At 47.7% G+C, this 20,293-nt stretch overlaps 2 protein-coding genes and 1 long non-coding RNA gene across 3 annotated transcripts in view; 1 reads left to right on the top strand and 2 right to left on the bottom strand.

Annotated features, from left to right (window-relative positions):
• GCC2 (GRIP and coiled-coil domain containing 2) overlaps positions 1–1,086 on the bottom strand; it is a 36,129-nt gene extending 35,043 nt beyond the window's left edge. The window contains exons 1-2 of the mRNA XM_082641870.1: positions 1,011–1,086; positions 841–897 (exon numbers count right to left, since the gene is read on the bottom strand). Coding sequence (XP_082497996.1) covers positions 841–897; positions 1,011–1,016 — 63 coding nt within the window. The 5' untranslated portion in view covers positions 1,017–1,086. The remainder of the gene's footprint in view (positions 1–840; positions 898–1,010) is intronic.
• A 73-nt stretch (positions 1,087–1,159) lies between these two features.
• Positions 1,160–19,252, top strand: LOC309816033. Its single transcript, XR_014295951.1, has 3 exons — positions 1,160–1,646; positions 7,542–7,653; positions 18,986–19,252. It is a non-coding gene; the product is annotated as an uncharacterized lncRNA (long non-coding RNA).
• On the bottom strand, positions 11,066–19,592 carry LOC309816032 (sulfotransferase 1C4). The gene is made up of 7 exons (XM_082643173.1): positions 19,354–19,592; positions 16,553–16,678; positions 15,735–15,832; positions 15,327–15,453; positions 15,015–15,109; positions 12,154–12,334; positions 11,066–11,287 (listed from the first exon to the last, which is right to left on the bottom strand). Exons 1-7 carry the CDS (start codon positions 19,505–19,507, stop codon positions 11,172–11,174), a joined length of 897 nt encoding a protein of 298 aa, XP_082499299.1. The 5' UTR covers positions 19,508–19,592; the 3' UTR covers positions 11,066–11,171.
• Positions 19,593–20,293: the final 701 nt, after the last annotated feature.

Genomic DNA, 20,293 nt, shown 5'->3' with positions numbered 1-20,293 from the left:
GAATAGATCTCTTTGTCAACCAAACACCACATTTTTTAAGATTAGCAAATGCAAGTTTCACTCAATAACTATTAGCTCGGCAACTATTATGAAATGTACAGAAAATCGCACATATCCTCTTACGTTACAGATATCCTTGTTACAGGTTAAGACACTTTCTAGATTTTGATTTCTTTAATTGCAAAATTAGGGAACTGGGGCTAATTCTACGTAAAGTTCCTTAGATCTGTAAAATTGCTTCGTCCTATTCAAGGCTGAAAGGAGTCTCTGGCCACATGAAAACACGTAAGCCTAATTACAGCGGTAAGATGAATCAGGGTGCGTTTAGGCTTTACCTAAAAATCAGGGAAAGTTCCTTAACCCCTGCGGGCTCAGTTTTCTTAGGCGTAAAGCTGGCATAACCACATTATTTATCTCACGGTTACCGTGAAGCTTCAGTGCAGACGAGTGTTTGGGCGAGTGTCTCAAAGTCAGCTTGAAACAATAAACCTCGGCGGCAAGTCCCCATCTCCTGGGCGCCCGTTCAGGGCCCCAGCGGTGACCTGTGCTCACATCGCTCACATCAGCGGAAGCGCAGGCAGAGCCGAGCCCGCGACGCCCGCCCACCGCTCGGACCTCACAAACCAGACGCCTTCATCTAACGTTGGGAAACTGCGGGATCCCTCAGCAGCGCTGAGCCGGGCGGCAAGGAGACGAACTCAGGCTTCACATCAGGGAGCTCCGAGAGGAGGGACTAAACGCGCGACCGTGATAGCTCAGGCCGAGAGCCCGGAGGAAAGCTCTCCACCAAGGAGCCCCCTCCCCTCCCGGCAGGACCCCGCCGCTCCAGCGTCTCTTCACCTTGGATTTCCCGGTCCCAGGAGCGGCCGGCGAGGCCACCCCGTCGTGAACACGCTCCTGCAAAACACAACGAAAGCCAGCCGGTCACATGCGGCTGTGCAGACCCCGGCGGGCGGGGAGGGCAGGAGGGGAGGGGCGGTGGTCCCTCGGCCCCCGTGGCCCCGCGTTACCTCCATGGCCACCCGCAGCCCGCACTTCCGCCCGCCGACTCCAACGGAGCCCCGCCGCGGGTCAAAGGTCGCGCTTCTCCGCCGGCCCCGCCCCCGCGTCTCCAAGGCCGCGGCCCGGCGGCGCTTCCGCTTCCGCCTCGGGAGGTGGCTCCCCGCGCGCTCCGCCTCGCCCCCGGGCCGGCCCGCGAGGGGGCGGGGCGGGCCCGTGGGCGGGGCCCGCCGCGCAACTGGGGCAGTGGGGGCAGTGGGGGCAGTGGGGGCAGTGGGGCCCCCGGCCCCTCCCGGGAGGGTCGGGCACTGTCGGGCCGCGCGCGCTCAGGTGGCCGCCCTAGTCTCCTGTCCCGTTACCTGTCCCCTTAGCTGTCCCATCTCCTGTTCCCTCTCCTGTCCCCCACCTGTGCTTCAGCTGTCCCTCACCTGTCCTATCTCCTGTCCTTCTCCTGTGCCCTCAGCTGTCCCCTCAGCCCCCTTCAGTTCCCCCAGACGCCCTTAGCCTCGGAACGGGCGCGTGGCTGTGCCCTGCGGCTGCAGGTGGCCGAGGGGACGAGGTGCAGCTGTTCCTGAGGCCAGTGGGTGACCGCAGAGCAGGAGCGCTGTTCCGCCTGGCAGCCTGGACACCGGCCCACCTCCTGGACGGTGAGTAGTCCCGGCGCCCAGCCCGGCTCCGGGGGACGGGCGGGTTGGGGACCTATACTGACACCTGCCTTTCGTGGCCGGTAGCTCTTTGAGCGGGACTGAGAAAACAGGCCCGAGTGTGGGGACGCTGGCAGGGGGGAGGGAGGCGGCCTGGGGACGGTGGGGACGGGCGGCACCAGGATGGTCGGGGCAAAGACGTGCTGCCGTAGCCGGTGCCTCCCCTCCGCTCCGTGAGCCACCAGCCTGGCACTGGCTGTCACTTGTCACTTGTAACGCCCTGACGCAGGTCGTGGCATGAAGTTCGCTAGCTTGGTTTGGAAAGGATCCCCCTGCAGTGAGCTGGCTTCGGAAAATGCCCGTAAATCTGGACACTGGGCAGGGTTGTAAACTGAGTGACTTTCCTCGGGACTAGAAAAAGAGCCTCAGACAGCTTTTTAGAAAAATCACGAGTAATTCCTAAAAGCCACCAAAGTTCTCAATGTTTACGTGGCAGTGAATACCGTTAAGGAAGAGTGACTAAATGCTTTGGCAGGTAGTGTTGGTGAAACTCGAGACTTTGAGCACCTTTTGGAGAAAAAGAGAACTTTCTGTTGCCCCCTCCATCTAGTCCATTGCCTTGTATATATATTCATGCATTGCAGTGCATGCAGACTTAATTGAATCTAGGAATTAATTGATACAGAAACCAATCAGCAGGACAGAACCTAAAATCACTGGTCATTTTCTTCTGGGTTTTGAGGAAACTTAGAACTAAGACTACAGAGATTTTGTTGTGTCTATTAACATCAAGGACGTTATAGCATTTTTTTTCCCTTCCGGTATGGGATCCAGGCTAGAATCAGGTTTTGCATTTATTTATTGATTTATTATTATTATTATTATTTGCGGTACGCGGGCCTCTCACCGCTGTGGCCCCTCCCGCCGCGGAGCACAGGCTCCGGACGCGCAGGCCCAGCGGCCATGGCTCACGGGCCCAGCCGCTCCGTGGCATGTGGGATCTTCCCGGACCGGGGCACGAACCTGCATCCCCCGCATCGGCAGGCGGACTCTCAACCACTGCGCCACCAGAGAAGCCCCAGGTTTTGCATTTAATTGTCACATCTCTTTAGGCTTCTTTAATCTGGAACATTTCCACAGCCTTTCTTTGTCTTTTATAAAACGGACATTTTGGTCAAACTTTGGACATTTTTGACATTTTATAAAACAAAACCAAAATAAACCCCAAACAACCGAACTCACAGATACAGAGAAGAGATTGGTGTGGCAGAGGCAGGGTGTGGAAGTGGGCAAGATGGGTGAAGGGGGTCGAAAAGTACAAACTCTGATTTATGAAGCAAATAAGTCCGGGGGATGTTGTGCGCAGCATGGTGATTGCAGTTAATAATACTCTACTGTATACTTGAAAGTTGCTAAGAGAGTCAATCTTAAAAGTTCTCATCACAAGAAAAAAAATGATGGATATTTACTAGACTTATTGTGATGGTCATTTCGCAATACATACAAATATCAAATCATTATATTGTACACCTGAAACTAATGTTATATGTCAATTATATCTCAAAAAAAAAGAATAAGAAATTTGGCATTTTTGAAGTCCTCCCCGCCTTTTATTTTATTTTTTCAATTAGCGTACAGTAATATTATCTTTTCTTTTAGCATACAGTTCTTTGAATTTTAATACATGTACAGACTCTTGTAATCACTGTCATAATCAGTCCACAGAATAGTTTCATTACCCTCATCCTACCCCATCGTGGCCGCCACGCCTCCCACCCCTAATCTCTGACAACCATCATCTATTCTTCATCACTATCACTTTGTCATTCATGAATGTCATATAAATGGAAACAAACCTTTTGAGACAGGCTTCTTTTCCTCAGCAAAATGCCTTTGAGATTCGTTCAGGTTGTCTCATTTGTCAATAATTTGTTCCCTTTCATCGCTAACTGATATTCATTGTACGGATGTGCCGTTATTTATCCATTCACCAACTGCAGGACATTTGGGTTCGTTTCGAGTTTTGGGGTAATTATGAATAGAGCCACTATAAACATTCACGTCCAGAGTTTTGTGTGGACATAAGTTTTTATTTCTCTAGGGTACAGACCTAGGAGGGGAAATTGCTGGGTTCTGTGGTAAGTATGTGTTTAACTTTTTAACGAACTGCCAACTGTTCATCCTGATCATTACCCAGCAAGTGGCAGAGGGCATCCTTCTGGGGACAGCCACATTTAGTGACCACCTGCCTTGGTAAGGTGTGCAGACCAGGATGTGAGGGAAGCAGTCAAACCCTTTTTGAGTTGATTTTTACAGAGGCCATTTCAATGCTTAACAGTATCAAATGCCTGTGGAAGGCAGGGAGCACGGGAACTCCATTGAATACCCCCCAGTCAGCCATTGTCGAGCTGCTTTTTTGGTAAAAGGCATGCTATGTTCAGGTTGCAAACTCCACAAAACCAAACACACGACAAATTCTAGTTTCAGGGGCTGCAACGGTGTGACTGCAGTTGGCTGACTGGACTGAAACAGCAGCACCAAAACCTGAAAAAGTGTCATCGGTGATGAGGCTCCCCCAATAAAACACCTGGGAGGGGTCGGAGGTCAGTCTGCCAGGAGAGACCAGAGCAGCTCTGGGCAGGAGTCACCAGTGCAGAACCCAGTGGCAGCCTCTGCAGAGACGGAGCCCTTCACTTTGTGCCTTTTCTGTGATGGTGGCTGCGTTGTCACGTCTGATGTGATGGTGGATCCAGGCAGCAGGATGGTAGCAACCAGGGCAGCGCATGCTCAACTAGCAGTTTAGTTCCAGCGTGTCCCATCAGAGAAGGGTCCTTTCTGTGGACATCCACACGAGGGCCCCGGAAAGTGCAGTCAGCAGTCATCATTTGTTTCCACAGTTCACGGCCCCAAGGGGGGCGTCTTTAACGCTACTCTAGTTTTCATAATGGTAGACCTGGTAGCTAGGCCACTGGCAAAGCCCAGGGGTCAGTAAGCACAGAGCACAGTTCATCAAGGCAGGCATTGGCCAGAGCCCTGAGAGGGGCCTGGGTTCTGGCCTCTGGGTGGAGGGGCCGTGTCCGCTTTTGGTGTTGCAGGGCTGGCACTGCAGTCCAGTGGAAATCAGTGAGCTTTCGCTTAGTCAAAGCAGGCATTCAGCATTTAGGGGCGTCTGTAAATTGAGGGCTCCAGTGAGCGGTGCAGTGACTCACCTGGCTCAGCGGGGGACGAAGCTTTCCCTGGAGAGATAGCTGCTGCTTTCTCAGGTAGGGCCAAGATGCCTGCGTGGCCAGGCCGCTGCTCTTGAATCCACCATTTGCACTTGACAGGCAAGGTTTTGTGAGTCGAGCCACCCCAAAATGGGAGTATCAGGCTGGAGGTTCACGAGGCCTCCCTCGGTCAGTCACCCCGTTTTGACAGGGGCTCTCGAGAAGCTGATGGCTGCTCTTCAGGGGGGACGCGGCGGGCAACCATCCCGGGAGGCACCGAGTGCAAACCCCCAGGGTCACTTGCAGGTGGGGCTCCTCCCTTCCCCAGAGGCTCTGTCAGCGGTCATCAGTCACAGAGACTTCTGGCTCACACTGCTTACTGGGGTTGCAGAGCCACCAGAGTAGCTAGCGTGCCACAGCTTGCCGGACCCCTTCAGGTGAAGCCTGTCGTTCTGCACGACGCTCAAATGGTGCCAGTTTGTGGGCTAGCCAACGTAAAGGACCAAGAAGAATGTCCCCAGTACCCCTAGTAAGGCTTTTGGCCTCTATGGTGGTGATGGTGGGGGTAGGGCAGAGAGCAAGCAGTCTGGAGCCATAGTTCCAGGCGCTTTACTTGTTGTCAGGCCCCTGACTTTCACTGGGGAGGCTACCTGTTAGGAGGGTGTGGTGAGTCCCCTTCAGGGCCATTGAAATGGGGGCTTCTAAACTGCCAGCTGAGAGCCGTCATCTCTGTCGGGGTGCTCTGGATGTAAGACGCATCGCCACAAAATCCCCCGCCCCCCCCACACGCACACACACGCACACACCCATGCACACACACACACACACACTGGTAGCAAATGGCAAAGGGGTTTGTCCCACTCCCCCTTTTTACAAGAGGCTCTTTCTTACAGGGATGATCCCCTCTGGCTCTCAGGAGACGGAGAAGCACAGACGTATGATGTGTCAGTTCCCACATAACATTCAGATGTAGGGACAGTAGGACATTGAATCCACCGAAAGCACCCCTCCCATAGGGTCCCTTTGGCTTTCTTTCTACTGGTGAACCATGTCCAGACCCCGCCAGGAGAATGTGGGCGCTCCTGCCTTACCAGGGTCCGGGGAGGATGGTGACTTGGGTGTCTTCACCTAACAGAGTCGTAGAAACTTGAGCCCCTCGCTCCTGGTGTTCCTGAGCGTGTTCACATGGATGCGTACAGACTCATATCCATCTTGGAGTGGGCGAGACCGTTGCCCATACCCTAATCATCTTTCTTTTTCAAGGATCTGGGTAGAGGGGATAGATGTGGAGGGAGGGATCCGGGAAGCAGAGGGCCCGAGCAGCTCCATGTCAGTAAACAAGGCTTTATATTAATTACACTTTATTTAAGCAGGCAGGTGGCTGCTCAGGGCTTAACCAAGTGAACTTCTGATTTTTCGATCCATGGAAAGCTCTGCATCCTCGTTGCTGACACCATTTGTTTCAGCTCCCCTGTGTCTTTGAAAAGATAGTCCAGATCAAAGACCGTAATTGCCACTGCCTGAAAGATGCTCAGAAATGTGAGAAATCCATGGAGAACTGCCTCTCAACACCTTGTATCTTGTGAACTCACTTTTTGTTTTATGAGGCTTTTTGTACGTTTTTCCTCTGGATTTTTCACATAGACAATCATGTCATCTAAGAAGAGGGACAGTTTTATTTCTTCCTTTCCAAAAGTATGCATTGTATGTATTATTTCTTTCCCTGCCGCATAGGCTGAGGCCCCCAGTGCTACGTTGAAAGGGATGTGAGTGCACATTCTTGCCATGGTCTGATCTAAGAGCAGCGGTGTTCAGTCTTTTACCGTTAGGTATCATGGTAAATGTAGGTTTTGTGTGGATGCCCTCTGTCAACCCTCTGCACCTGCAGTTAAAAAACAACAAATCTCTGTTTTCACAATACCACTGTGTCTTTATTATGAAAATTAAATGTAGGTCTGGTGAAATTAAAAGGATTTGCCTCAGTCCACTACCCTTATTCTTGTCGTGTTCCCTTCATCCCACTTCTCCCACTATCTGCTGATTTAATTTGGTACACCTTTTAGTAAACTCAACAAGGCAACAACAGGCAAACCCCTTCTCCCAAAGATTTGGTTGTTGTGTGTTGGATCTCCAGATGCAATTACTTTTCCCAAACAAATGACCTTGGCTTAGTATCCAAATTTTACTCTTGGTGGGACTTCCCTGGAGGTCCAGTGGTTAAGGATCTGTACTCCCACTGCAGGGGGCACGGGTTCGATCCCTGGTCGGGGAAGTAAAATCGCATGCACGTGGTGTGGCCAAAACAAACAAAACCAAATTTTACTCTTTGTAAGCCTTACATCCCTTTATGAAAACTGAAAAAATCATGTTAAAATCTCAGAAGAAGTATAGTCCTATCCGTTAGATAATTATCTTTAATCCACTGAATTCTGCAGATATCTCAGTGCACCTTGTTTACAGCCCTTAAGGCCTTCTTGTTTCTATTTGCATGAAATAAAACCAGACACAGAGACCTTCCTCAAGCTGAAGGAATTTATAAGAAATCACACCTATAGTCTCATTTCTTTAACAACTGCATGTTGAGTTTTAGGTCTGATCATTTCAGATTACCTATTATTATAGGATTGAATTTGAGTAGAGTTCAAAATAAGGGGACTGGTGTGTTTAGATGTATTCACCTCTAATGTGTCAGAAGGACAGTGGCCTCATGAAGCTCTCCTGCTACTTTTGAATGTGGTGTTTTTTAGCATCATCTGAAGACCCAGACACAGAGGAGGCACATGATCCAGGCAAGGGTCTGTTAGGTAAAGTTTCGTCCCTTTCTGCCTATTTCCAGATAACTGGCAAAGAAACTAAGCATGGGTAATTCAAGCACAAGAGACGGTTCCAGGCACCGTGGTCGTTAGGCAGGGTGGCTCTTCTGGGCTAAGACTGCAGGTCCAAAGCAGTGGTGCACTAGGTTGTCTCCGAACTCCACTGGCCAACAGAGGGGGCAAGGAGGTCAGCCTGGCACTTCCTGTTGGCTCAGAGACTGAGGAGGACATCCTGCAGCTGGTGTTTAATTGGGTTGGGCTAGAACAGGAAAACATGGGAGCTACTGCTGTGTAGTGGTTCATTCAGTTCACACACATTAACAGAGCATCTTCTGTGCACCAAGCATTCTGCTAGGCACTGGGTGGGGGAAGTACAACTGTAATTAAGACAGAAAAAGACTCCCTGCTGAACTAGTGGTAGAGACACACCATAAGCAGGGAAACCATTAATTTAATAGATATATGAGTTATGTAGAAAATAAAGCAATGTCATATAACAGGATCTGTTTTATTTTCATTTTAATTAAAAAAATTATTTTCTAACAGTAATTGTATATATTTAAGGTGTACATGATTTGGTGTGCATAAACATAGCAGAGTGATTACTACAGTCAGGTAATTAACACATCTCCACATACACTTACAATTTTTGTGTGTGTGATGAGTATCTGAAATCTACTCTCTTAGCAATCTCCAGTATTCAGTCATATTAACTGTAGTCATCATGCTGTGCATCAGATCTCTAGACTTATTCTACGTAACTGCAACTTTGTGCCCTTTGACCAGTATCTCCGAGTTTCCCCCTCCTCCAGCCCCTGGTAGCCACAGCTCTGCTTGCTGCCTCTACATATTTGACTTTTAAACTTATTTTTAAGTTTTAAAAAATTTGTAAGTGACAGTTTATTATTTTCATTTAGACAGTATTTCAGTGTAATAGTCTAAACACTTAACAATGTAATTATTTATTTTAAAAGCAATATAGACAAATTATTTATGTACTGTAGACTTGGCTGTAGACTTGAAAATACCCAGATTTTTTTCTTTATCTTTTTTTAAAATTTCATTATTTTTTTAAAAATAAATTTATTTATTTATTATTTATTTTTGGCTGTGTTCGGTCTTTGTTGCTGCTCACGGGCTTTCTTTAGTTGTGGTGAGCGGGGGCTACTCTTCCTTGCAGTGCGCGGGCTTCTCATTGCGGTGGCTTCTCTTGCTGCGGAGCATGGGCTCTAGGCACGCGGGCTTCAGTAGTTCTGGCACACGGGCTTAGTTGCTTCACAGCATGTGGGATCTTCCTGGACCAGGGCTCGAACCCGTGTCACCTGCATTGGCAGGCGGATTCTTAACCACTGTGCCACCAGGGAAGCCCTATTTTTATTTTTTTAAATTGCAGTTGACATACAATATTATATTAGTATTCAAGTGTTCAACATAGTGATTTCACATTTATATTCATTAAGGATTGATCACCACAATAAGTCTAGTAACCATCTGTTACCATATAAAATTATTGCAGTGCTATTGACTATTCCCTGTGCTGTACATTACATTCTGTACCTGTGAGTCAGTTTCTGGTTTGTTTTGTTTGTTTGTTTGTTTTGTTTTTTAGATTCCACATGTAAGTGTAATGATATGGTATTTGTCTTTGATTATTTCACTTAGTGTAAAATCCTCTAGGTCCATCCATGTTGTCACAAATGACAAGGTTGCATTTTTTATGCCTGAGTAATATTCCATTGTGTATATGTACCACCTCTCATTTATCCATTCATCTATCAATGGACATTTAGGTTGTTTTCATGTCTTGGCTATTGTAAATGTGCTGCTGTGAACATTGGGGTGCATGGATCTTTCCAAATTTTAAATAATTTAAATAGCTACATGCAGCTAGTAGCTAACACAGCACAGCTATAGATGATAGCTGTTCCAGGGACTACTTAGAATATAAACAGTTGGCTTTTTAGATTTCCTTAACTGATATAGTATTTCAGCTACTTATTTTTGAGCATATTGTTTGCCATTTGGTTTGCAATGAAGTATCTAGCAATGTCCCTATCTTGGAGAAAAAATAAACAAATGAAAATTTAAATATGCACAAAAGAGACAATATAGACATCCAAGAGATAGCATGATATACTTTAATCTTAATCACAGAAGAATTATGCTAAGTGTAAAGGACTCCAGAAGAGCAGCTGGTCCCTTCAGGTTGCAGTATCTGTAGGAAGATGGGAGACCTGTGCTGGTTATTGGACTTGTTGTCTATGTTTTGGATGGGTAGGAAGGAAGGAAAGGAAATGTCAGGAGGAGGCAGGGTGAAAGTGAAACTCATCGTCTGGGAACCTGTGAGATGCGCTCGGGCCCAGCGCAGGGGACTCATCGCTGAGGCAAGGAGGGTGGTTGGCAGAATGAAATCCAGCTGGAAGGTGGTTTGGAAGGTCAGTCAACCAGGTCATATGGTTGTAGCTGCCTTTGAACTGATGGCTAAGAAGCTTGGGATTTATCTTCTAGGCAGCAAACATTCAGAATCGTTGAAGGATTCTGAGCGAAAGAGAAATATCATGAGTCTTATTGTGGGAAAACAAGCTTGGCAGATGTATGATGAACAGAGAAATGAGTTAGGTAGCTTATAGGCAAGAGGGAGAGGCTTCTGAACCAGGGGGATGGCTGTAGAGATGAGACTTCCTGGAAGTAAAACCGACGGATGTTGCTGATGGATTAGAGCAGGATTGCAGAGGCGCTGGAGGGAGGGAGGTTAAGATGGGAGGCCGGGATTGATTGCAGCGCGGCTGGGCTGGGGGGGCGGGTCCCGTTAAATGTAGAGGCTGCGGCGAGAGGCTGGGGTGGATGCACTGGAGTGACTTAGAAACAGGGTCACTTGGGCTTCCCTTGTGGCGCAGTGGTTGGGAGTCCGCCTGCCGATGCAGGGGACACGGGTTCGTGCCCCGGTCCGGGAAGGTCCCACATGCCGCAGGGCGGCTGGGCCCGTGAGCCATGGCCGCTGGGCCTGCGCGTCCGGAGCCTGTGCTCCGCAACGAGAGAGGCCACAACAGTGAGAGGCCCAAGTACCGCAAAAAAAACAAAAAAACAAAAAAACAAAAAAAAAAAAACAAAAAAAACCCAAGAAACAGAGTCACCTGATGGTTACTTGGCTACCAAGAAATTGCTAGAAGTAACTGTTTACACATTTTAGTGCTGTATTTAAAAATTGGCTTGAACTTAATCTGTAAACTTTAGTGTGTTTTTGTGTGATGACTGAAGCATTTTTAATACGTTAACAAGCGCACGATCTGTGGAAAATTGACATGTGATTATAATTAGCAATGAGGCCATGGTTTTCACGCTGCCACCCTGCCCACCCTCCACCTTGCACTGACCTCTGATAGCCCTGTCACTTTTTTTAGGGTGAACAAAAGCAAACACAAGGAACACTAGTCTGACCACCTGAATCCAGTGTCACGTGGTCGGGGTAATCAGCTTTCACACTGACGGACTCTGGTTCTTTTTCTTCCTTACAAGAATCGGAAGTGGGAAGTTAGAGTGGTGTCAGCCATCTTCTTCTTGTGATCTTCATCAAATCTCTCGTTCTGGGCCACAGTGAAGTGATTCTTCCAGTCTCCCACGGCCCCTGAAACAGACGTGGGGTGGTGGGTGTCAGTGCCGTGGGGGGATTTGGATTTCTCTGTTCTCCCATATCTGTGTGAGGATTTCTACTCCCCGTCAGGGAGGGACAGAGTCGGGCAAACATTTCTCTGGCTGGCCTGGCAGTGTCTCCTCCTGGAAGGGGGAGGAATCGCCTGTCTGGCATGTGGGTCGGGAGGTGACACGGCCGCGTGAACAGCAGGTCTGAGGAGCTCTCTTGTCTTTCCCTCCTGCCCGTCACAGCACGCTCGGTGCTTGTGCCTGTGGCTGGCATCCTGCAGGCAGACCAGGCAGGGCCTGCTTCTGGAAGGACTCAATGTGCGGTTTTGAAAAAGGAGGGGAGAAAAAGAAGATTCCCTTCCAGTTCTCCAAGTGCAATCCCTGTTACCTTTCCCTGACTGCTTTTTCTACATAGTACTTACTAGCAACTATTATCCTGAATTTTCGTGTGTTTTGTTCACTGCTCTGAACATTGCCCAGAACAGTGCCTGGCACATAGTAGCCACTCCAGTCAGTAAGTATTTTGGAGTGAATGGACCTCTCTGATAGCTTAGAGCCCTCTGTAAAGTGGATTCTTTGCTCCATTTGACTTAATACTGTATATTTTCACCTTATCAGCCAGAACTCCAGAAGGAAGGTGAGGATAAAGGGTTGGACTTAGACACCAAACCTCACTCTCCAGTTGTGGCTGAACATTGATTTCATTTCAGCTGTGGTTTCTTAAATAATTTTTTTCCCCAGAACCATTTATTATTGATCTCATTTTTCTTATCTGTAGAAAAGAAACTCCCCAAAGACTCTGAAATATTGGACAGTTCCTTTAAGATTATGGTGAGAAGGAAACATAAAAACCTTTTCTCATGAATGGAGAAATAGAGTGGTTCATGAAATCAGCTGGAATCGACGTGTAGTTTGCCATTGGGTTCTGCTTCATGACGTCAAATGAACTGTAATGGACAATTTTATCCAGAACTTTATCGTCTAGGCTCTTTCCAATAAATTCTGCCAGCTTCTGAACTTCATGCTTTGGGTTCTATGATCAGAGTCAAAAGAAAAGACTTGATATAAGATAATTTATATCAATAAATAATAGTTTCAAAAGACTGTTGGAATGAATTAATGCTAGTAATCAGTAACATGTCATGAATTAAAATTTTAAAAAATCATGTCTCACAAATGCTCAGCTTTTCAGATGTGACTCATTTTGATGTGGTGACTGTGTCAACTGGAGTCATTACGCTCTTCTTGTTCTAACATGGAAGTGTCAACTGAGCGTGTCGGTGAGACACTCACCACACAGTGACATGCAGTGCATGGGGCACGTGCCACGGAGGGATGTGTCCAGAATTAGGCCCAAATGTCCTGCTCTAGCCCGTCCAGCTAAATGCCCCACGGGGACAGCCACTGGACTGATGCTGAGAGCAGGTGTTGCGGCAGCGTTGGGGACCTGGCCACAGCGCCCGTCTCCTGCTTCTCATGTGGACAGAAGTGGCCCCAGACTTTCCCAGTGGTGCCGGTGAGGGGGCAAGAGGGTGGGAGGGACTCCTTTGCACCCAAGAGGCCCCGTGGCAGTAGCTGCAGTGCCCAGCTGGTCCGGGTGCTTCAGTGTCTCTGAGAAGGTTTCAGCCCTATTGTCGCCACTGTTTCCTTCTCAGAGGGACGCAGCCCAGGGGCGCTGTGGTGTGGGAAGGCCCCTGTGTCCTGGAGGAGTGGTGCGTTGCCGGTGGGAGCGTTTATCCCCGCCACTGTCTCCTGCTTTAAAATGGGCTCCCGCTTTGAAGCTTGGATGTCAAAAGTGCTTAATTTAGTTGGCCGCACACAGACTAGGAATCAGCAAGAGTGCTGAGAACTGTGCGCTCTGAGTGACCACAGGCAGGTGACATCCAGAGCGTGATCGCAGAAAGAGGTAAGAGGGCGCTGGGGACCCTGAGGTTAGACTGCCTATTTCGATAAAGTCTCTTCCTGGCATTCATAATGCATTAGGATCTACCCCAGGGATCTATCCACTGTTCCCAGGGACACATCCTCCTTTGACACTGCTATGACGATATGTGGGCAAGCGTCACCTACATGGACTTTCCCTGATCTTAGCTTAGTAGCATCTGATATCATGGCCCCTGTTTGTCACATCCAGTCATAGAAGAGCAAACCCTTCCTTATAACCCCTGCCATAATATTCCTTAGTTGAGTGTCTATATCTGGAATCCTGTGATGAGACAACTCTCTGAACTGCAGCAGTGCATATATGTACATGTGGCCAGAGTCTCCTTTTGTATGCCCTCCTGTTGTTTAGTTTTTCGGTGCTCTCTTGTGGTGTCTCCACACTTCTCTACCAAGTAAACACAAGGGAGAGAATTTTATACTGATACCTGTATGGGTTGTCCTGCTAGCCCTTGAATCATGGTTCTGAGAATCCTAGAAATGTAATCCTAGAAGCTTATCTATTTAAAAAAACCATACGGAACAGATCAGTGGTTGCCAGAGGTGGGAGGTGAAGTGGGTGAAGGGGGTCAAAATGTTCAAAATTCCAGTTGTAAGATAAATAAGTCCTAGGATGTAGAGTACATCATGGTGACTATAGCTAATCACACTGTACTGTATAATTAATAACATTGTATCGTACAGTATAATAACACTGTACCGAGAATAGATCTTAAAAGTTCTCACCACAAGAAAGAAAATTTTTGTCACTATGTATGCTGACAGATGTTGACTGATTATGGAGATAATTTCTCAGTACATACAAATATCAAATCATTATCCTGTACACCTGAAACGAATATAATGTTACATGTCGGTTGTATCTCAATAAAAAACATAGAAAAATGATGCTGTGTTTTTCACTCTTCAGATATTTTGTAGACACAACTGGATGAAGCCCAGTAGTGATGGAACCTAAGAGAAATGCAGCTAAACTAATGTGCACAGGAATCCCCGAGGAATCTTTTAAAACTGCACGTCTGACTTAGCAGGCCTGGCATGGGCTCTGAGAGGCCATGCAGCTGTCTGTGACGTACCTTTTGAGAACCAGGCTTTCAGTTATAAATTCAAGAACAGAGACTGTAATTCTGTATAGATCCCTGTATTCAGTGGAGTCACAGAAAGGACTGGGTAGATGACCATTTACAATATGCTCTCATGACACCACCTCATTTAGTCGTTACAACAGCTCTTGGAGTGCATATTACTATCTCCTTTCTGCATGTAAGGAAACTAAATTCCTAGATGCTAAGCATCTTCACAAAGAATAATTGCCAGCAGGCAGTAAAGCCAGAACTGGGATTCAGGAATTTTGACTCTAAACCATTAGTGTTTCTCACTGCACCATAATTTCTTAAACCATTTCTTGAAACTATGACGTTCCTTAAGTACTAATAAAAAAAACCCAGAATATGCTAGGGTTTTTTTCCCTTCTAAACGGAATTTAAAAATCTACATACAAGGAGAAAAAAAGGCATCCCTCATTTTGCCATCCTCTGCCTATAAGGAAAAGGTGTCCCAGAGCCCAGAGCTCCAGGAAGCTCAGGTGAGACTGTGTGATACAGAAACTCATAACGTCCCAGGTGTGCTTTGATGCGTGGACAGCTGCAGCCGGTGAAATGTAGCATCTTCTGTGCCCTGTTTCAATCTGTGAGTCCCTGATGGGGTCCGCACATTATGACTGAAATATTTTACGGTCAGAGGGGAACACGTGAGGCAGCCCTGCTCCTTACCCTCCTCATGTCCTCGTAGAAGAGGTAGAGGATGCGGTGCTGGTCCTTGGCGTCCCACCATCCCTTCACGTGGTCGTGCCAGGAGCCCCAGCACACTGCAGGACGCGATCAGAAATAGGGCAGTGAGTCGCAGAAACCCAGCTGACAAGCACCCACCTGGGAGGAGAATCCTGAAGAGAGGGAGAAGGTCACACTGGTGATTCCCTCACCATAAAGAAGGCAGAGCCCCTGCTGTTCTAAGGAAATGATGACTTCTCTGTAGAGTATTTGAGGATTTTGAGAAAGGATGGGAACAAAACTGAGTTCTCTCACCGTTCCCAGCCAGAAAACTCTCAAAGTACTCTTCCCAGGTTCCTGGAGCAGGAAGCCCTTTATTCATCCTTTGGAAGTGGTAATAAGACACCATGCTGTCCTTGGGGTTTCTTGCTACATAGATTATCTGGGAGTAGAGGGAGGGAGGGAAGAAGCAAAACCAGGATTAGACCAACAGTTATGTTAGGGCGGGTATATTCCATACAGATGAATTTTTCCGATGCTGCATTTCTGTGATTTGGCTTTTGTGGGAGGTGGAAAGCATTCATATCAATTTGCATATTGACGATGTGACAAGGTGGACTCGTTTTTTTTTTTTAACAAGCGAAGTGTTTTAAGAGGAAATGGATTGAGGACCAGTCTGAGGTCCTTCTAAGGGGTCAACTCTGAATTCCTTTGGCTCTTTACCTTACAGTTTTTCTCCAGGAAGGATGGTGGCAGCAAGTGGACAGGAAGGTGCGTCTTCAGGAACCGTGGTGAGGGCATTGCATTAGCTTGTTCCAAGCCTGTAAAATGAATTTTCAATGACTTCCCATTATTTTTCTCTATTTGCTTCAGAATCTTGCTGCTTTGTTATTACTACGTTAGGAACAGTTCCAGGCCGCCTGTAACTCTCTGTGGATCTCATCTGAGAGAATACTTGTAGCTCACGAATGGGTTTTTTGGGCTAGAACAGTTTTTTGTTTTTGTTTTTGTTTTTCTGCAGTACGTGGGCCTCTCACTGTTGTAGCCTTTCCCATTGCGGAGCGCAGGCTCCGGATGCGCAGGCTCAGCGGCCATGGCTCACGGGCCCAGCCGCTCCGCGGCATGTGGGATCTTCCTGGACCGGGGCACGAACCCGTGTCCCCTGCAAAGGCAGGTGGACTCCCAACCACTGCGCCACCAGGGAAGCCCGGCTAGAGCAGTTTTTAACCATAATAAGCCAAATAAAGAAGAACCTAAAAAATTCAAACCCTTCCACCATAAAATTATCTTACCTAGGCTAATCCTTGTGGAGTGAAGTTAATTTCTAATTGGAGAATCAAAACTTAACTTACTTTTGCATAAATAGTAACTTGATTAGAAAATGTCTGGAGTTAGAATGATGGCCAGATGGTGAGAAAGATAGTCACGGAGTCCATCGATGGTTGTTTGAATGCCTAGAATTCTGAGAGGGCTACTGGATAGTAAAAATCCCTGGTGGGTGTCTAGGCCCGGGGTCAGGTGCAGCTGTGCCGTGTACTCACCAGATTTCATGCCCGGGATTTTCCACTCGATGAAGGGGAATCGCTTGTGAGTAGGTGCCCGCTGGCTTCTGTCAATATCACCCCCATTTTGTATCAAGTCCACGATCTCCTGCGTCCAGGTTGTTCCTTATTCCCCAGGAAGATGAGGAAGCACAGGCTTTATCTACTGCAGTTCTTAAAATGTGACCAAACACTTGTTAGAGCAGCCGTATGAACTTTAAAGCCAGCTTTATAATGGAATTCAGAAACCATCCTTCTTTGTTTATATCTTGTGTTATCATAATATGGTATGATATGGATTTTTATACAAAGACTCCAATTTGGAGTGGACATTAGATTCAGAAATATATAGTTCTTTTTTTATTCTGTACAACCATTAATTAGGATTGTTATGCTATTGAGTTAGCTGCATAGTTCCTTAGAAAGGCAGAACGAGAGTCTTTCTCACCAGCCTGTGATGTGGAGAGTCATCACGGTGTGGTCTTCAGACTCTGTTTCCCAAGTGCGTCAGCATGGGCTTGCTATGCAGGAGGAGGCTCTTGTTATATGTTGGCTGAATGAATGAATGATTAGGGCTTAGTCTCCATTTTCACACTTTCCTTTATTTTACCTGAAAGGCTAAAAAGTGCATTCCCTAGGCTCATTTGGCGCTGAGATTCTAAATGTCCTGAGATCTGACTTACATTCTGGGATTTGAGGGAAGGAGGTAGAAGTCTGATTGATAGAAGATGTGCAGAGGCCACTCCGCATTTTGCCGCCTGGAACCTCGACCCAGAGGCTGCGCCCTCACTGACCCCGCTGCCCCCGAAAAGGGCCTCTGTCTCCCAGCTCCAGTCAGCTCCTGCGGGCCGCCCCATCCTGACCAGCATGGGGCTGCCACCTGACCTTCAGCCTTGGCTGAAGACTACTGACCAGACACCTGACTGAGTCCGTGGCAGGAGGAGGCTGGGAGACTGAGCTCTGAGTCCTGGGTCTGGGCTGATCAACTCTGGTTACGAGACCCTTTCTCATGCTCCCAATTCAGCACTTCTAGGTCTACCAGGGGGCACAGCTTAGAAAACAAGAGAGCAGCTGCAGTTTATATCCTCGATGAGTTGGCTCCTAATATTTTCTGGCACAGCTCTTTCATTACAGGATCCAGGACCAATATTTCTTTAGCTATTGACTCAAAGGAAGTTCAAGTGTACTCGTTTTGTGTGTTTATTCTGAATTGGCAGCCATGGGCTAACGCTGGGGCAGACTCCAGTGCGACTGGAGGTTCAGGGTCAGATCGTCCCCTAGCAGTCAGCGGTTCTACAGTGTGTTTATCTCACCGCAGTCATAGACATTTATTATTCTGCTAAAAATTTAAGTGTAAACCATTCCATGATCTGAGCTTGTATCTTCTTCCCTCTGATCAATATAGCCTTTATTAGTGTACAGGTTTTGAGTGATTGACTAAATATTACCTTAGCTGGCAAGTGCTTCACTTTTTGAGTGTGTTATTTGGATTGTACAGTCCTGCGTGCCCCTAACCAATAAAAACCCTAAATGAACCAAATCTTAATGCTCACATTTGGCAGGTGGAGAAAAGATGAATGATTAAGCATTGTACTGAAATTATGGTAATAAATTAAGAGTTGTGGGTGAAATTAAGACAGTGAGATGTGATCCCCACCAGTGGGTACTTTCAGAAATTCACATTTGGAAAATTTTAATTCTGAACAGACTCATGATGAGTAAGATCAGAATATCAGGGCCGATATGAAACCGATGGACGGGTGAGTCTAAGGCCCCGTCTGCCTGTAGAGCCTTTTGTCAGATTGTTACAGATAAAGGCAAAGGGGGTGGAACGTGTGTGCGTGTGTGTGTGTGTGTGTGCGTGCACATGTGTGTGAGCATGTAGCAGAAGTTATTGACATGGAGCTTGAGTTTGCAAAGAGCAGATGTCAGTGCAATCGGCGTATGAGTTGAACACTGTATTTTTGGTCTAACTGTAGATATACACAAATAACTGCAGAGAACTCTTTCTCTCTGCTCACCCCCGCATTTTTATGATGCAGTGGCTGAGCTCAAGTTTGTCTTGTTTCTTCAGTGACTTTGTAAAACTGACTATTGAAATAAGAAAGTAGGTTCACGACCTACCACCAGGGAGGGTGGAAATTAAGAGAGTATTTCTGGGACCCTGAGCTGGGAGACCTACAAGCTCAGCATTGCAGAGCCCAAGCCCCTCCTCTTCCCTAGATCAGGCAGGGGTGCCCTGTCTGGCTCTGCTATATGGGCCTGTGCTGGGAACAAGTAAGGCAGCAAGTCTGGCCCCTTTGTTTTGGGCTGTTTGATTCACTCTCTTTCAGGGAAGTAAAAAACAAGTACATCACAGAAAGAATTAAATTCTTAAGATGTGTAGGTCGTTTTAATTTTTTTTTTTTTTTTTTTTTTTTTTTTTTTTTGCAGTACGTGTGCCTCTCACTGCTGTGGCCTCTCCCGTTGTGGAGCACAGGCTCCGGACGCGCAGGCCCAGCAGCCATGGCCCACGGACCCAGCCGCTCCACGGCACGCGGAACCCTCCCGGACCAGGGCACGAACCCGCGTCCTCTGCATCGGCAGGCGGACTCTCAACCACTGCGCCACCAGGGAAGCCCTCATTTTAATATTTTTTGTGTGGTTTCAGTTACTACCTGATTTGTCTTGGCGGTATCACTCTGCCCAGTAAACAGCTTTCCACTCAAATCCAGGTCGGTTTCTTTATTTCATTATTGATGCATCTTTCCCGCTTCTCTTCCTAACCCTCCTCTGAGTCTCCCCCCATCCCTCCCACCTACCTGCTTTTGGGTAGGTGGAAATGAGCAGATCATCAGGCCTGGCTTGGAAGTTCCAGATCTGATCCCAGGTGTCACAGGTGGGCGTGGGCTGCAGAATCCCCTCCACGTAGTCCACAGCCAGGCGCTCCGTGCCGTCAAATTTTAAATCCTCCATTTTGTTCAAGGCCAAGAGTGTTGGATATCAGATTTCTGCTCCAGGAAAGTGTTACTCTCAGTCAGCTCAGAGCTGCGTTCTTGGCATCGTACAGACAGGGCAGAGCTCAGACCTCAGGTCCTGCCTTGGGCTGGCAGTCGAGGGGGGAGCCAGCCATCCAGGGAGCTGGGACTCTTGTTTAGGACTTTGCACACAGCGCAAAGTCCTAAACAGCCCCAGCAGGGCTCTGATGTAGCCTCTGAGCCCTTGGCTCCTGGCTGCCATTCAGGGTCCTGTGTGCGTTCAGCCCTGCTCTTCTGTACCGTTAGCAAGAGTCAGTGCCACCTCACTTGTAGTTCTCCTCTGTGTCCACAAAATAATTCACAGATCTCCATTCATTGTTTCTTCTGGGAATTTTAAGCTAATTAAGAAGTTTCAGGGAATCTGCCCGCGGGATTACAGGTTGCAATGCAGAATGCCTACACTGAAAGGCTGGAGGGAAGTTTCTGTGCTGCTAACAGTGACAGCCTAGATTGAACCTTCCAGCACAGATGGCCAAAGGGGTCAGCGTTGTTTTTTGTTTTTTGTGGGTTTTTTTTGGCGGTACGTGGGCCTCTCACTGCCGTGGCCTCTCCCGTTGCAGAGCACAGGCTACGGACGCGCAGGCTCAGCGGCCATGGCTCACGGGCCCAGCCGCTCTGTGGCATGTGGGATCTTTCCGGACTGGGGCATGAACCCACGTCCCCCGCATTGGCATGCGGACTCTCAACCACTGTGCCACCAGGGAAGCCCCTGCAAGTATTTTTT

The sequence above is a fragment of the Mesoplodon mirus genome (genome assembly GCF_964341445.2).
Source record: "Mesoplodon mirus genome assembly, chromosome: 14".
Classification (NCBI taxonomy): domain Eukaryota; kingdom Metazoa; phylum Chordata; class Mammalia; order Artiodactyla; family Ziphiidae; genus Mesoplodon; species Mesoplodon mirus.
This window is presented reverse-complemented; position numbering and strand designations above follow the sequence as displayed.

What these genes read in the sequence shown, in the direction of transcription:
- LOC309816032 (XM_082643173.1), bottom strand. Translation starts at nt 19,507, where the DNA reads ATGGAGGATTTAAAATTTGACGGCACGGAGCGCCTGGCTGTGGACTAC. An exon ending in AATCCCGGGCATGAAATCTG is followed by an intron (nt 15,833 to 16,552) that starts GTGAGTACACGG and finishes TTCATTTTACAG; the next exon opens with GCTTGGAACAAGCTAATGCA. An exon ending in GAGTTTTCTGGCTGGGAACG is followed by an intron (nt 15,110 to 15,326) that starts GTGAGAGAACTC and finishes CGCGTCCTGCAG; the next exon opens with TGTGCTGGGGCTCCTGGCAC.